The sequence below is a fragment of the Pezoporus occidentalis genome, unplaced genomic scaffold (assembly GCF_034315485.1).
Source record: "Pezoporus occidentalis ecotype Australia unplaced genomic scaffold, CSIRO_AGI_Poc_V1 ctg225, whole genome shotgun sequence".
In the NCBI taxonomy this organism is placed as follows: domain Eukaryota; kingdom Metazoa; phylum Chordata; class Aves; order Psittaciformes; family Psittacidae; genus Pezoporus; species Pezoporus occidentalis.
This window is the reverse complement of record NW_026914128.1, coordinates 476,220-490,848: the sequence shown is the minus strand read 5'-3', so window position 1 is coordinate 490,848 and position 14,629 is coordinate 476,220. Positions and strand designations below refer to the sequence as shown.

General features: G+C 50.8%; 1 protein-coding gene across 1 annotated transcript in view; it reads right to left on the bottom strand.

Moving 5' to 3' along the window:
* EML4 (EMAP like 4) overlaps positions 1-14,334 on the bottom strand; it is a 124,992-nt gene extending 110,658 nt beyond the window's left edge. Inside the window, exon 1 of the mRNA XM_062620919.1 lies at positions 14,184-14,334. Within this exon, the coding sequence (XP_062476903.1) occupies positions 14,184-14,208 (25 nt within the window). The 5' untranslated portion in view covers positions 14,209-14,334. The remainder of the gene's footprint in view (positions 1-14,183) is intronic.
* Positions 14,335-14,629: the final 295 nt, after the last annotated feature.

The following is a 14,629-nucleotide window of genomic DNA, read 5'->3' as shown; positions in this document are numbered from 1 at the left end:
CCAACCCAGACCAGTCTGGGATTCTATAACCTAAAGCTGCATCTCTCTTACCTTACTGTGAAAATGCAGCTGCAGTTACTGAGGCAGGATATTTAACAGCTGCCAAAGGACTACAAACCAAAACCGAGCTGGGAGGTAGAAAGCAGCTGAACTCACAGCTCAACACACAGCTCCTCTTTAAGGTTTACTCAAAAGGGAGCAGAAAGAGAAACACAGTACGACCGCACAAGATGACACACAGCAACAACAAGAGCATGCCATCTAGCAGCAGAGCTGCACTATCCCATTGCAATTACATCTAGGCTATATGGCTACTACAGGTCACTTCCTAAACCAGCAGCAGCACCAGAAAGCACTCAAGTACAACCAAAGAGAAGTTTCCTACTAGTTGTGTTGATGCGTGTGGGTTCAAAGAACTCCCTCAGTGATAGAGCAGACACAATATACACACCCCGCATGTGAAACAGGCAAGGAATCATTCACTTGAGCACCACAGAACAGAAACATCATCTGTAAGAGAGCGGATCTGATGCTCTGCTTCCTCCTGGGCTTCCTGTCGTAGGTGGGTGATGGCTGCAGTAAAAGCCCTTGGAGAAAAGAGACACGTCAGACAAAACCAAAGCACGGTGATGAGCAGAAGTGGAACGCACCCGAGAGTGTCAAAACTCACCACCACATGCTCTACATCAAGCAAGCACAGCTCTGTTCTGCAAATCCAAGCTGTGGCCTATTTCCACAGTTAAAATGCATGAACCACTCTGCAAGGCAAAGAGGCCAAAACTGACCCACCACATGCAAGAGCCTGTGGGAACTCATGGAGCCCACTTCACAAACATCCCCAAAGCATTTTCCTAATTCACTAAACCATGAGCGCACACACACTGTGCCCAACAACAAACAGAAACTTACCTACCATCAGTGTTAACACCAGCGTGGAAATGGTCCTCCTGGTGCTGTCAGTACATAAGCACACATGCAAACTTAAAGGCAAGGGGGAAGGAAGAAAGCCATATGGCAGCTACCACCTCTATCTAAGCTGTAAAAAGGATGGCTCTTGTCAGACAAGAACCAGAGGTGCTTGTTGGACTGACCAAGCAGCACCCTCCTGCTCTAAGCTCCCAGGACATGCCCCAGCAACACATCAAGCTCCCAGAGCATCGTCGTGCTGCAGTCTTCCATTTGGAGAATGCACAGCACAGAAGTGAAACGGCCGAACCCTATCCTGACAGCTGCCTCAGGAGAGACAATGCCTTCTGCAACGCTGAAACCGTTCCCAGGCAGTGCCCAAGGAGGACACAGGTTACAAAAGGACTCACACAACATAAAATAGCCCATGGCAACCAAGAGCACAATGGGAGAACACAGGGTGCACACTGTGCACCTCTAGATTTGGACAAACACAGCTGTTAGCAGAGCAGGGCTATGCCAGCCCTGCTGCTTGCACGCGTGCCACAGCGACTCCCAGGCTTGAGGTGCCTTCGTTCTGTCATCACCATGAGGCTGGGGACACGCTGTCAGGGATCCCAAACCAAATCTTGTTGATCCCAAAGCCACCAACAGGAGTGCAGCCACTGGCTGGGGCTAAGGGATCCACAAGGAATCAGTCAGAGACAGGAAAGCCTCCCCCTTTCCAGTTTCTGTATTTTACTGCATAAAAAGCAATGTAAAGAGCACATCACCTCCACCATTGCCCCTAGCACAGCAGCACCGTGCAGGAAGACCACAGCACCATCTCCCTCTGCCATCGGACAGGGATGGTCATCACCTTCCCTGCCTCCTGCCGCAGGATGAGCATGCAGCCTTGCAGCTACAGCAGAAACACTCGGGACCCACCTCAATGGGTTTTCAGGAACCAAAAGTAACTTAAATGGCAGACAGCAAGAAGCAGAAAACACTACCCAAGGGGCAGATATGTAACACACCCCGCCCCACAACACAGCATCCCTACAGATAATATGGAGGGGAGGGCAGCATTATGTGGTGTTGGACACACGAGTTCACAGCGAGGAGCACGTGTTATAGCAGCCGAACACAAGAGGAAGGCACAGGATGGTTTCCATCCATTGTGAGCAACTCCTCAAGGGCTTTCCCCCTGGATGAGCTACACCAAACCCCAGCGGGGACCCAGCTCCGCCTCCCAGCACGATGGTGCCCATGGGTAGCATGTGGTTTAAGGCTCATGGAGCTCAGCTACAGCACATACTATGCACTGCACAGGAGAGAGGACATTAACACACACACACACATCAAAGCCAGCAATGCAGATGACAAAAGTCACTGCAGAATGGTTATTTCTGCACTCCTACTTCCCAAAGGAGAACGATGCAGATCAAAAGCAGAAGCCAGTCCCCAGGGCTGTTCTGCCTGTGCTGCCACTCAGGAGTCTGTAACAGCCCAGTGTAATTAAGCTGATGAAGAAGAGTTAAGAGCAAACAGGCCAACCCTACCCCTTTTCCTTCTACAAATACATCCACAAAGACCATATGATAGTAGTACAGAGGAGCTCTTTGCCAAAATAGAGCTTCTTGCGCATCTTAAGCAAGTCGCTTCTTTCTGGTAAAGATTTCCATCTTCTTTTATATGCCCAGGAGTTGAGCTTTGGTGCTATGTGGGTTTTAAACCATACATTATCTGCAAAAGACTTGTACACAGCATTATGGCAAAGGGGAAAAAAGCGACTTCAAAGTTAGCTTAAAGCTTTGCAAACCCAAACACGTACTGCAGTGCGTAAGATAATCAAAACCCAGGGACATGGAAGAGAAACTGCAATCCATATTAATCACACATAGAAGTAGTACCTGAAAGCAGGGCTGTATAATGCAACTGCAACGTTTCAACCGAAGAACGCATATATACTTTAATGAGACTACAGGAGCACTGTGCAATGCTTCCATGCAGTGTTTTGTACAAGTCAAAAAGCCCTGTTGTAATCAAATGATGCTGTAAATGGACGATATCACCAGGTCCTGAGCAAAACTGTAATGGCAGCCCTTGAAATGCTCAGTTATGCACTAAAAATAGCCAGAACTGAGTCCCTTTACACACACACACACCAGGGTCTGGGCTCACACACACACACACACACACAGCTGAAAGGCAGACGTAAGTGACCCTTAAACCCAAATCCACGCACCACAGTCAGCACCAGCTTCATGCTGCAGACATGCTAGGCCTGTTTCTTGTCCGTCCCCTTTTGCTTTCTTGCGATGCCCCTTGCCATTCTTTCTGTGGCTTTGACAAAACATCCCTTTGTGGTCTATGAAGAGGAAAGAGCAAACATCACCATCAGCGCACGGCACCGGCAGCCAGGTGCGAGCCCTTTTGCTCAGCTATAGGAACAGGAAACTGAAATGTCTACTGTAAACAGCCACGACGGAAATGCAGATGAAGCAAACTCGTGGTGGTGTGAAGCCCTACAGCCATCCCTGTGTGGCTGAGCAGGGCAACAACTGAACCAGGATCAGAGGGCACACAAGTTTCCAACCACCAGATTTAGATATCCCCGGGAGGTTGATCAGGTAAGTCAAGCCCCACCTGGGATTCCAATCTCAGCAGCACACATCACTCACCTCCCCTCTTTGTGTTTGCCCTGCCCTTATCCCAGACTCGTAAGGCTTAGGGCAAGCGAGCTGCTGCTGTGGGGGACAACAGAATCCACGCATGGAGGCAGGAACAGTCAGAGACCTGGACCAGGACAAGGGCAGCAGCACCAAAATGATGCCCAGCAGGGCAAAGATGGGGATCCTGCCCCTCTGTCTGGGAGACCCCCCCTGAAGCCCTGGTCCAGCAGCACAAGAGGGACATGGAGCTGTTGGAGAGGGTCTGGAGGAGGCCATGGAGATGCTGCAAGGGCTGGAGCAGCTCTGCTCTGGAGCCAGGCTGAGAGAGCTGGGCTGGGGCAGCCTGGAGAAAAGGCTCCTGAAGGGGAGACCTGAGAGCAGCTCCAGTGCCTGAAGGGGCTACAAGAAACATGGAGAGGGGCTTGGGACAAGGGCCTGTAGGGACAGGCCAAGGGGAATGGCTTTAACCTGCCTGAGGGGAGACTGAGATGAGCTCTTAGGCAGAAGCTCTTCCCTGTGAGGGTGCCCAGAGAAGCTGTGGCTGCCCCATCCCTGGCAGTGTTCAAGGGCAGGTTGGACACAGGGGCTTGGAGCAAGCTGCTCCAGTGGAAGGGGTCCCTGCCTGTGGTAGGGGTTGGAGCTGGATGGGCTTTAAGGTCCTTTCCAACCCAAACCAGGCTGGGGTTCTATGATTAAAGAATAACCTACAGTATGCATCTGCACATCACCAATAAGGCTGCACTGTTTTTCTGTTCTCAGTTGTTCTAAACATCAGTTTGTAAGTTTCCAGACTGCAAGCCGAGATCTGTTCTCTTTGCATCTAAACCAGGTAGCATGGAAAAGCTTGAGGGCTGCTGTTCATCTCACACAAAAATCACCCATATTCTCTGCACTTTGAGATCCATTAAAACATATATCAATTTGTAGTACTGCATGTGGGGGTCAGCCATCATCCCCTCCCAAAGCCACTACAGGACAGGGAGAGCAGCTCCAGCCTTCTCACACACACACACAGACACACACACACACACACACACCATTCACCTCAAGGCAGCTGAGATTATTCATTTCTGTATCTGTGCTCCTCCAAGGCACACTGCTGCACTCCTTGGATTACGATCCCCAGAGCATCCCGGTCACCCAGCTGTACTGGTCCCAGTTGGCGAGCACCAGTCAGGTTAGCTGCACCAGCAAACAGGACAGAACAGTGCCAGGCTGGAGCATCACTTCTAATGAAGCACATAAACCAGATGAAGTGCTCAAGAATGTGAATCATTCACCGTTTTCTACTACTACACCTAATACCCATTTTCCTCTGTGTTCAACAGGAAAACAAGCCATTTCCTTCTGAAATCTAATCTGAGTAGATCTCAAATCCCTCTTTGTTGATAGAGCCACTAAACACTTGATAGCTATAGTTTCCATTAACTTCACAGCACCGATAATGACTGAATGCTCCCAGGATTTGAAAACTCAAACAGGACTGAAATACGAAGCAGAAATCAAAGTTAAACACGTTACCTAAACCAAGCCAACAATGCAAACTGGGAGAAGCCAGCCCCATGAGCTGACTGGAGTCAGGAAACACAGCTTTAGGAATAGAATTTATTATGCTACCATACAGAACTCAAAGTCACAAGGAAGTACATAATCACCTCTATTACCCTGCCTTGCTGGATCTGCCCTCATCACCACTGGGCACTGCCGCTCCAGTCCACCACACTACACCAACCAGTGCCCTGCAGAATAGTTTCTTTTGGGTTAAAGATCTGCAAATGCAGAAAACGTGGATCAACTGGAGGAAACGTCTGCTGCTGTTTCACTGGGGTGATCTGGCAGCCAGGTGTGCGGTGCGTGGGACCAGATCCCAGCATCCTATTTTGTGAAGCGGGATGAGACAGGCTATAGTTCCTATTCCCTCTAACCTGACCTCTCGGAAACCGAGTCCTCAGCCACACCAGCTACACCAGACTTCTGCTGCGGGGTGAGAAACGAGAGGAAAACAACCCAAAAGGGCTGCTCCAGAAAAGGCACATACCCTCCAGGAAGCTCTGCCTGGCAAACACGCACACATACCAAACCCAGAACAAGATCTCAGGTATTTCTTAGCTTCAGGCTGAATACCTGCCCAAGCTCCAGTGGTTTGGCATACCCAGCCTATTAAAAGGAAGTTAAAACAATTTAGGAGTGTCAACAGACAGAAAGAGCATCTCCCCTCATGCATTTTTAAGACAGAAAGTAATACCTTAAAAAAAAAAAACAAACCCCACACATTTACATCAGGAGCATCACCATCGAGTCTGTACTGGCTAAATGAATGGCCTTACTACTCCAGTTCTTCAGTGTGAAGAATGAACTCAAAGAAACTGAGCATTTCCCCGTATCTACCTCCAAAAGCAACTTACATATTCATGGTAATGACACATCCATAGAGGTAGAGGTAGCAAGGATTCAGCCTTTTGTGCAGACTGTTAGCATGGTCACAGCCTAACTGCTCCTTAGCTATGCTAACCAACACTTCTGAGCACCTTCCATCAAGTAACTACGGTCAGAGGTTATAGACAATACAGCAAAACCAACCCAAACCCAGGTTATTAAACATTCACATTAAACATGTCACATCATTTTGATGGAGAAAGGCCACGCCACGTGCTAAGTGTTTTAGGGAACAGCCATGCAGCAGTCATCCCCACCACCAATCCCAATGCACACGAGTCTAAAACCATCCCAAAGCAGGGCTTATTCCAGCTATTACAAACCTGCCAAGAGGGACTTGGAGCTCTTTCACGCTTATCCCATGGGGAAAAAGAAGGCAAAGAGTTTGGACTTCTTGCTCTTGCTGTCCCCTCTGCCTCATGACTTTCACGGACACATTCAGAGCTCAGGCAGCGAGCACCCCAGCCACACAAAGCACCGGTTTCCTGTTCCATCTCTCCGATGGCGTTTGCACAGTCCACGTTGGAAGAGGAGGGACAGCCGCTCAATGCAGGGTTTCACAGCTAAACAAAGGTGTAATTTTCTCCTTGTTAGAGCTCTTGTTTACACGAGCTAAGTGATGCTGTGCAGTTGTGAGCACTGCCAGGGCCCCGAACCCTGCAGCTCCAGCACTTTAATTGATGGCCCCTACTGCCGGAGGTTCCTCCCTTCCACACCACCCCTTGGAAATACCAAGAAGCCTGTTTACAGGAATGCTCTCCTGAAACCCAGTTCAATCACACAGCACGCAGAGAAACCCCGAACTGCTGTAATGCACGGCAATACACCCAAACTGGCCTTTGCTCCCAGGGAAGCCCAGATGCATGCACATCTGCAGCAGTCATCTCGGAAGCGCTCGGGCTCCAAGCGTGATTTCACCACAGCGACATCCATCCGGAGATGTGCGAGAAAGTCTCTAACAGCAACACTTTTCCTTCCATTCCACACAGTCAGGTTGCCAGTATCTACTGCTGCTGGAAAGGAACCCAGGCAGCCGTGCCCTCCCCAAAGGGTTACATCTACACTTGAAAGCCACTCCAAAGTCTGTTGGTTATAAAAGCCAGAGGCACTGCAAGATGTTTATTCTACAGTAACAGAGCTGGTGCAGGGCCTGGAGCACAAGTGTGATGGGCAACGGCTGAGGGACCTGGGGGGCTCAGTCTGGAGAAGAGAAGGCTCGTGGGGACCTGATGGCTCCCTACAAGTGCCCGCCAGGAGGATGGAGCCAGGAGGGGCTGGGCTCTGCTCCTGAGGAACAAGGGATGGGACAAGAGGAAACGGCCTCAAGCTGCCCCAGGTCAGGTTTAGATGGAGCTGAGGAACAATTCCTGCCCCAGAGGGTGCTCAGGCATTGGAACAGGCTGCCCAGGGCAGGGCTGCAGGCACCGTCCCTGCAAGTGTTCACACAGCATGGAGATGAGGCCTCAGTGCCACAGGTTAGGGGTGGCCTTGGCAGTGCTGGGAATGGTAAGGGTTGGACTGGATGAGCTTCAAGGGCTTTTCCAGCCTGGCTGATGCTGTGACTCTATACCGTAAGCCCCAGTTAGTTCGGGGAGGTGACATCCACTCTCCAAAACCTGCAGGACTGGGCTTCATTCTGCCCTTTTAAACAGGGCTTGCCAATGAAACTCACGAGTCTGATTAACCAAAGACAATGCACGCAACGGGGCCTCTTCACAACACGGCATGGGCTGCTGGTGACCGTGAAGAAGGGGGAAGGAAACAAACTGAAGCCCCCCTCCTGCTGCTGCTGCTCTGCACGGTGATGGGTGCAAACCTCATCAGAACCCTGACGTGTTCTCTGAAGAGGGGGAAACGAAACATACAGCAAAACACGAGCAAAGCGATGGCTCTACCGTTCATCTTGTACATTTGGGATTACAAGTATAGTTACACATGCGAGGGCTTGCTCACCTCAGCCCCTGAGTGACACGAAGCATTTGTACGCTATTTCTATGTCATAATGCCATGAACCGGTGGCAACATCATCCCCTCTTGGGGTTGGACAGCAAATAAAAGCTATTAACAAGAGAAGCTTCTTTCTTGCCTTTGTGCCCTCAACTCAAAAGAAAGAAATCCAACTCTGGTCTTTATAATTATGAGGTTCTTATGCAAAAGCCCTTACTTTAATTAGACCGCATTTCTAGGCCTAAGTAATTTAAAGCATCCCTTTAGAGAACTAAATCTGGGGCTTAGAAGCTTTTGTGACTGTGATTTATCCACTGGGCTCCAGTCTCCCAATTTTCCCAGGGGATTACAACAGCTTGCCAACCGAGCTCGATGCATTAAAACTGTTTACACGACCCCAAACCCCATTCCAACACAAAACAGGGCCCCTCCACTTCCCCTCTTTTTTGTAAGCCCAAAGGAACTGGCAGGAGAAGTGGGAACCAGCTCCAGGCTGGAGCACTGCACTCACAGCTACGGGCTGGGTCTCATCGAAGCAAGACTGACTTCATGCAAAAGCCAACAGGGAGTGGTTTTCCTTCATTGAATCCATCTGAAACCCAAGGTGGCTGTACCTCTCCAGCATATATAGCTGTTCATAGAACACAGCCATGCTGCTTCCACTCTTGCCCGTTCCATTGAACTTCTGTTATGAGTAAGAGTCACCTACATGTGCAAACAGCTCCAGAGAGCTAAAGAAACGTATTTAAACATGGAACTACTACGAATACTACAGTAAAGCAGATCTGCACTGAAAATTATCTTGCCTGAAAGCTGCAAGAGCATGCAAAGCACATTGTGAGGTGGGGCGCAAAGGCGGCGTGGACCACCAGCCAAAGAAAGAACCTGGACGCTCCAACCCTTGCTGAAAAAGCAGCTGTCTTTCCTGATGAACAGCGCTGCTGTGCAAAGCAGAGCTGCACAGCCATCCAAAAGTCAGAGCAGTAGATGAGAAACAAGCAGTTGAAGAACATAAAGACACGGCTATATTTAGCAGAAACTGTTGAGGATGCGCATAGAGGCGACCCACTGAGAGGCAAAACAATACAAACAATAATAAACAACTAGTTCAGCCAACCCAGCAAGAAGTCTCAGGGCAGAAAGCTGACTGTAATATACTCACTGAAGGTATGCAGCACGAATACGTACAGCACGGGGCAAAAAGAAACACAAATATTGAACAGAAGTAATTAGCAAAGGGGAACAGGAAGGAGGAAGAACAAAAACCACGATGAAAAATAGAAACAGCAAAACCAGAAGAGGAAAACATTTTGTATGTTCCAAGACTCAGCCACAAGCTCAGGCCTTACTGACTCTGGTGTCTCTCCTCACATCCCACCCGTGAAGATGACTCAACCCTCTCAGAAGAGCTCGCACATCACCACACGGTGCCCAGGTACCCGTCCTGCAGCGCCCAGGGAAAGACAAGCCTGGCAACCCAGAGCCCTGCTTCGCAAGCAAGATTTCCTGCCCTCAGTAAAGCAGATTAAAGGTTGTTTATCGGGGGAGTCTCATCTCTTTAAACAGAAGAACGTCCCTGTTTGAAATGCCCAACACCAGCAAGCGCAGAGACACTTGTGCTGTCATCCTACATGCCATGTTCTTAGAAGACTAATCACCCTCTAACCCCCTTCCTATTGCATTAGGCGGGAGCAAAACAGGAACTACAGTCTTGGCCTTAAAACTGCATTCATAAAGATTAGATTTAGCAAGGGCCTAAAGAGAGAAGGGGAAAATAAACCTCCACAGCTCACAGAAACAACACGAAGAAGGGAAGCAGCTACTCTGAAGGGCAAGGAGTGATTTACAGATTTCCCTGTTTAGCGAGTTGTTATGAGCTGTGCAATCACCCATATAATGCTCCTAAGAGCACTGCTCTTGACCAATCTTTTCCTTCTATCGTATCTTTACACCCTGCACCATAGAAAGCACAGAAATATCCTTCCAGACTAGCCTCTTCAGGCAAGAGAGAATCCTGTCAGGTAACTACAGTCCTCCTATCAAAAGTGATTCAGTTAAAGAGTATGAAAACCACACTGTGAGGCCAAAAATTCTTCCCAGCATCCCAGGCATTCAAAGCCTTTCTGAAGGCGAGAGGAGAGAGTCTTTCTAATGGAGACTCCTGTGTTTGGGATTCCATTTCTTCTTTTGCTTTTAAAAGCCAGCATGTTACTCACAACCAGGCCAAATACTGGCAACTGCCCTGTGCAGAGAAAGGGCCCTTCTTTAAACACACCATCCTTTGCTTCCCGGCTGGCTACAGAGCAAAACGTTCCCCCTCGCTGCCCATCAACTAGAGACCCTTCTAGCAAAAGCTGGCCCACCACTGGTTCCTAAAGCAGAGAGCCTGTTCTCACCGCTCCGGCTGAATCACCGCTGGCGCACCCGAGGCCATCCTCCTGGGGCAGGACAGACTGATGTCCTGCCAAAGCTCTTCGGCATCGCGCAGCAATCCCACGGGCAGGGCGCTGGGAATGAAGGTGAACTCGCTGTAGCTGTGAGCAGTTGCACTGCAGCACCACGGCCGCTTGCACAGTCTAGATGGGCAACCACCAAACTGCATGTCCTAGCCCAAATAAAGCAACACACACACACCCCCAAGCTGTCACCACCACTCATTCCACACTCTCCTTCAGCTCCGTACCGAGCCCAGCCAGAGATGAATCACGATGCACGCACACTCCCCAGGCTCCGAGCTCAAGGGCTCTCTGCTCGAGCTCTCAGCGTACCTGCCTCACATCACTTCCTGGGTCCTAGCAAAGCCACGGGATCCAGACACGCTGGTGGCTCTCCCAGTGCAGAGGAGCAGCACATTCACCCCTGCCTGACCAACCTGCAAGGCAGGAATGTGTTCCAACAGCTTTCATACAGTACCCACTAGAAGAAATGGCAGCGGGGGGAATTAGGAACCGACCTACATGCCACCCCTCCAGTACGTAGCTAGGGCATATACAGCAGTTACCAGCTTACGTGTACAGTGACGGAACAATATATAGAGACTACATAAAATGAACCTTGCTATTTTTCCTGTTCTCCCTCCTACAACAGAGAAGAGCAAAAGCTGGCCTCCACTTAGTCATTACACCTCTCCTTTGCCTTCTGTTTCTCTATAAAAATGCACAAGCTCAAATACTCTTTAAAGAAAAACCCTAAATTATTCCCCCTGATTGAGCCTTCATGAGAGGACTGGGTTTGATTCCTCTGTGGAAATACTGCCCCGGCCCTCATCGCTGGAGAGATGCTGTTGAAACGCTTTACACCACATCGCTGCCATTTGCTGGTGACAAGCACGCAACCAGCTGCAGCTATTTGTCTAACACGGTGTGATGAATGCTTCCACATCTTTCTTTACAATAAGTTACTGTCACAGAGCTCGACTAGCAGAAGCTGTCTCAGAAGGGAAAACAATGAGGCGGCTACAAGCAGTGGACATAATCCACGGTGATACACAAAAATCAAAGTTATTGATGGCCACAAAACTGGCAGCCTTCTACAGCTCCCTATGGGCTCACGGGCACCAGTGCAAGAATGGAAGGGACACAGGGCAGTAGCGCAGCACGAAGGGCAGAGGGGGCTAAAGCAGGGTGACCCCCACTGTCCTATTTCCCACATGGGCTCTCTGCTTTGTCCGCCTTTTTTTGGCAGAACTCTCCTCGCTTCCTTTGATGGCACTAACAGGGCTTTCCCCTAAAGACACCATCTGTGGGTTGCTTTGAGTGGCACCTAAGAGAGAACTTTGCTGAGTCAGAGCACATACCCATGCTGTGCTCTTGTCCCGGTGAGGGCACAAAGCAGCAGCCCAGCCCTCACGCCATGTTCGCGGGCTTCTTATTCCCACTCAGAAGCACATTCCTCCACTGCAAGGGATGCAGCTGAAAAAGCGGATGGCCAAAACCCACCGAGCCCTCTGACCCGTTGCAAATGGTCAGATGTGCAGTGTGAGCGTCCTATTTGAGACAATAAACGGGATCCGACAACCACTTTGCTGCTGGTTATGTTCAAAAGGTACCAAAGCCCCAGCAAATGTGAAATAACTCAAGTGCTTTATCAAGAGAGTAAACCAATACCCACTTCAGCTAACTCAGAACACAGATTATTTCTCCTTACTGTACACAGTAACTGTATACTCTTAAACCGAGCGCTACATAAGCATTTACTAAACCAATAACCAAACCCATTTTCTAAATTACATCTAAAATGGTTTCTTTCATCTGTTTATTCTCATGAAAATTGCCAAGTGGGAGCCAGAAGAAAACAGCTGTGCATTTTCAACTGCGAGACACGTAAGGAGGTATTTCTGCCTGTGCTGGAGGGCACAATCTGTAATAACAGTTTGCCTTCCAGATAATGCCAGGAGGAGGCATTAAAAGGACAACTTGCTCTCAAATAAGCTCGCCTGACCGCGTGAGCACGCACATACATCGACAGCACAGTTCTGCCACCAATAATTCTTAATTAATCTTTACGTTTCAGTCAAAATTACATTAATTTATGGCCTTCCTAAAAGCCATTTTCCAGGCAGCTGATTAAACTCAGGCCATTTGATTTTAATTAGAGATGTTGAAGAAAAGCCCATCAAGAACAATTCACACATCTTTGTGTACCCTACACGCTCGTTAGCGGCTAGAGCAAGCAACGAGGGATTAGAACGACAGGAGAGGGCTACGTAGTACGATCCAAACCTGAAAACAAGGCAGCCACGTAGAGTTTTGCACTTTAAACTAAGGGTTCTGGGAACGGCCCCTCCTCAGCCCACATCCAACCAAGCACCCTGCTCACTACAACAGCAGCAAAATCACAGGGCAACTGACAGCCTACATCATGACACACAGTCGTACAGACTGAGCCGGGTTTAAGCCTCATTACACCCCAATAAAATCACAGCACCTTCCTGACCAGACAGTGAAACAAACGAAGGTGCAGATGGAGCCCATCACCCCTCCAGCCAGCCTGCACCCAACTTCCAGGAAAACGATGCTTTAGCGCTGCAAAATAAGGGGTGTGTGTGTGTGTGTGTGTCTGTTTCCAACAGAAAACGGTTATTTCTAACTACCAGCATCAGTGGGGCCAATACTCCATGAGTTACAGCGACATCGGTGCCTTTTGATATGGTGATCAGCTCCACCGCTGGGTAACGACGCGCATAAATATTAACCGGACATATCTGCATCATTTACGTGTGTCACCCACAGGCACAGCACCCGCACCGCTCCTCCGCCTGTCGCTTTTTGATCCTCCTCGGCTATAAAACGACCACGGCAGTTAACTTGAGCGAGGAGAGAGCATCAGGCAAAGAGCCAGCCTACCAACGTGCACTGTTAAATTACGGTGCACCAGTTTGGCTTGGACCGGCGCCCAAAACGCAGGAGTTGCCATTTCCAAACCTGAAAGGTTCGGGACACGCTCCGGAGGGCTTAAATGAATCAGTTTTTCCAGAAAACGGGAGACCTGTTCGCTATTATTGCGGATCTCACAGGAGCGCCGTAAAAAAAAAAAAACAAATTAATCTGATCTGGGGAGGCAGAGATTTATTCCTCCGCAAGAGGCGGAGGGGGGCTGAAAGCAAAGAGAAGGCGCAGGAGAGCACAAGCAGGTAGGACCACAAGCAGTGTCAGCACGGAGCAAACACTCAGCCCCACGGTGCCCTTGGAACTTCCAAGAAGCACCCAGGAATGTCCACGCTCTATAACCCTGGCGTTTGGAGGCGTTTTTAGCTCACACTTTGAATCAGGACGACTTCTCACGAGGTGCAACCTGCCCTCCGCACCGTTCGCGGAGCGGGCTGCTTTTCCCTCCAAAGAAGCCGCTGCCAACCTGCCGCAGCCTCCGCGGAACCGAAGAGACCGCAGCCCGGCCGCTTTCTGGGAACACCGGGAGAAGGCACCGAGTACTCCCGAGCACAGCAGCGGAGCACGGCACCCAAGGAGCCAGGGGGGCTCCGCGAGCAACACGGGGATGCGGGAGGAGGATATAAAACAATCGCACGGAAAGCAAACAGTAACGAAGGCACAATCACAACTTCACCCAAACCGCACGGCCCAGGCGAGGGAAGAACAAAGGAGCCAAGTGCAGCCGGAGCGCTCGCAACAGATGGTTTGAAGCTGAACAGATTTCGCGACGGCATCGCCCCCCCCCCCCCATTCCTCCCTCCCTCCTCGTTCCCCTTCCCCTCCGCAGCCCCAATCCCATCCCGTCGCTCACCCAAACTCCCGGCGAACCCGTCCATCTTGCGCGCGCGGCGAGGCCGGTGCCGCAGCCCGAGACGAAGCCGCCGCTGCCGGCCGGGACAGGTTCATTCACCCGCAGCAGCAGCGGCGGCGGCTCCGCGGCCCGGGGCTCATGGGCTGCCCGCGCCCGGTGGTGGTGGTGGTGGCGGCGGCGCCTCCTCCTCCTCCTCCTGGTGCTGCGGCTGCTGCGGGGCCGGCGCTGCCCGGCTCCGTCCCTGCGCCGCGACCCCAGCGCGGCAGCCAGCGCCGAGCTCCTCCCGCCGCCGGCAGCGCCGCCCCAGCGCCCCGTGCTGTCGTGCTTCCGACTCCGCCCGCGCTGGCAGGCGCCGCTTCCCCTGCGGCCGGGGCTCTTGCGTCTGTCCGGCCCGCTCACCCCATCGGGCAGCGTCCTCGCCTCTCGCACTAACCTCAGGTTACAGC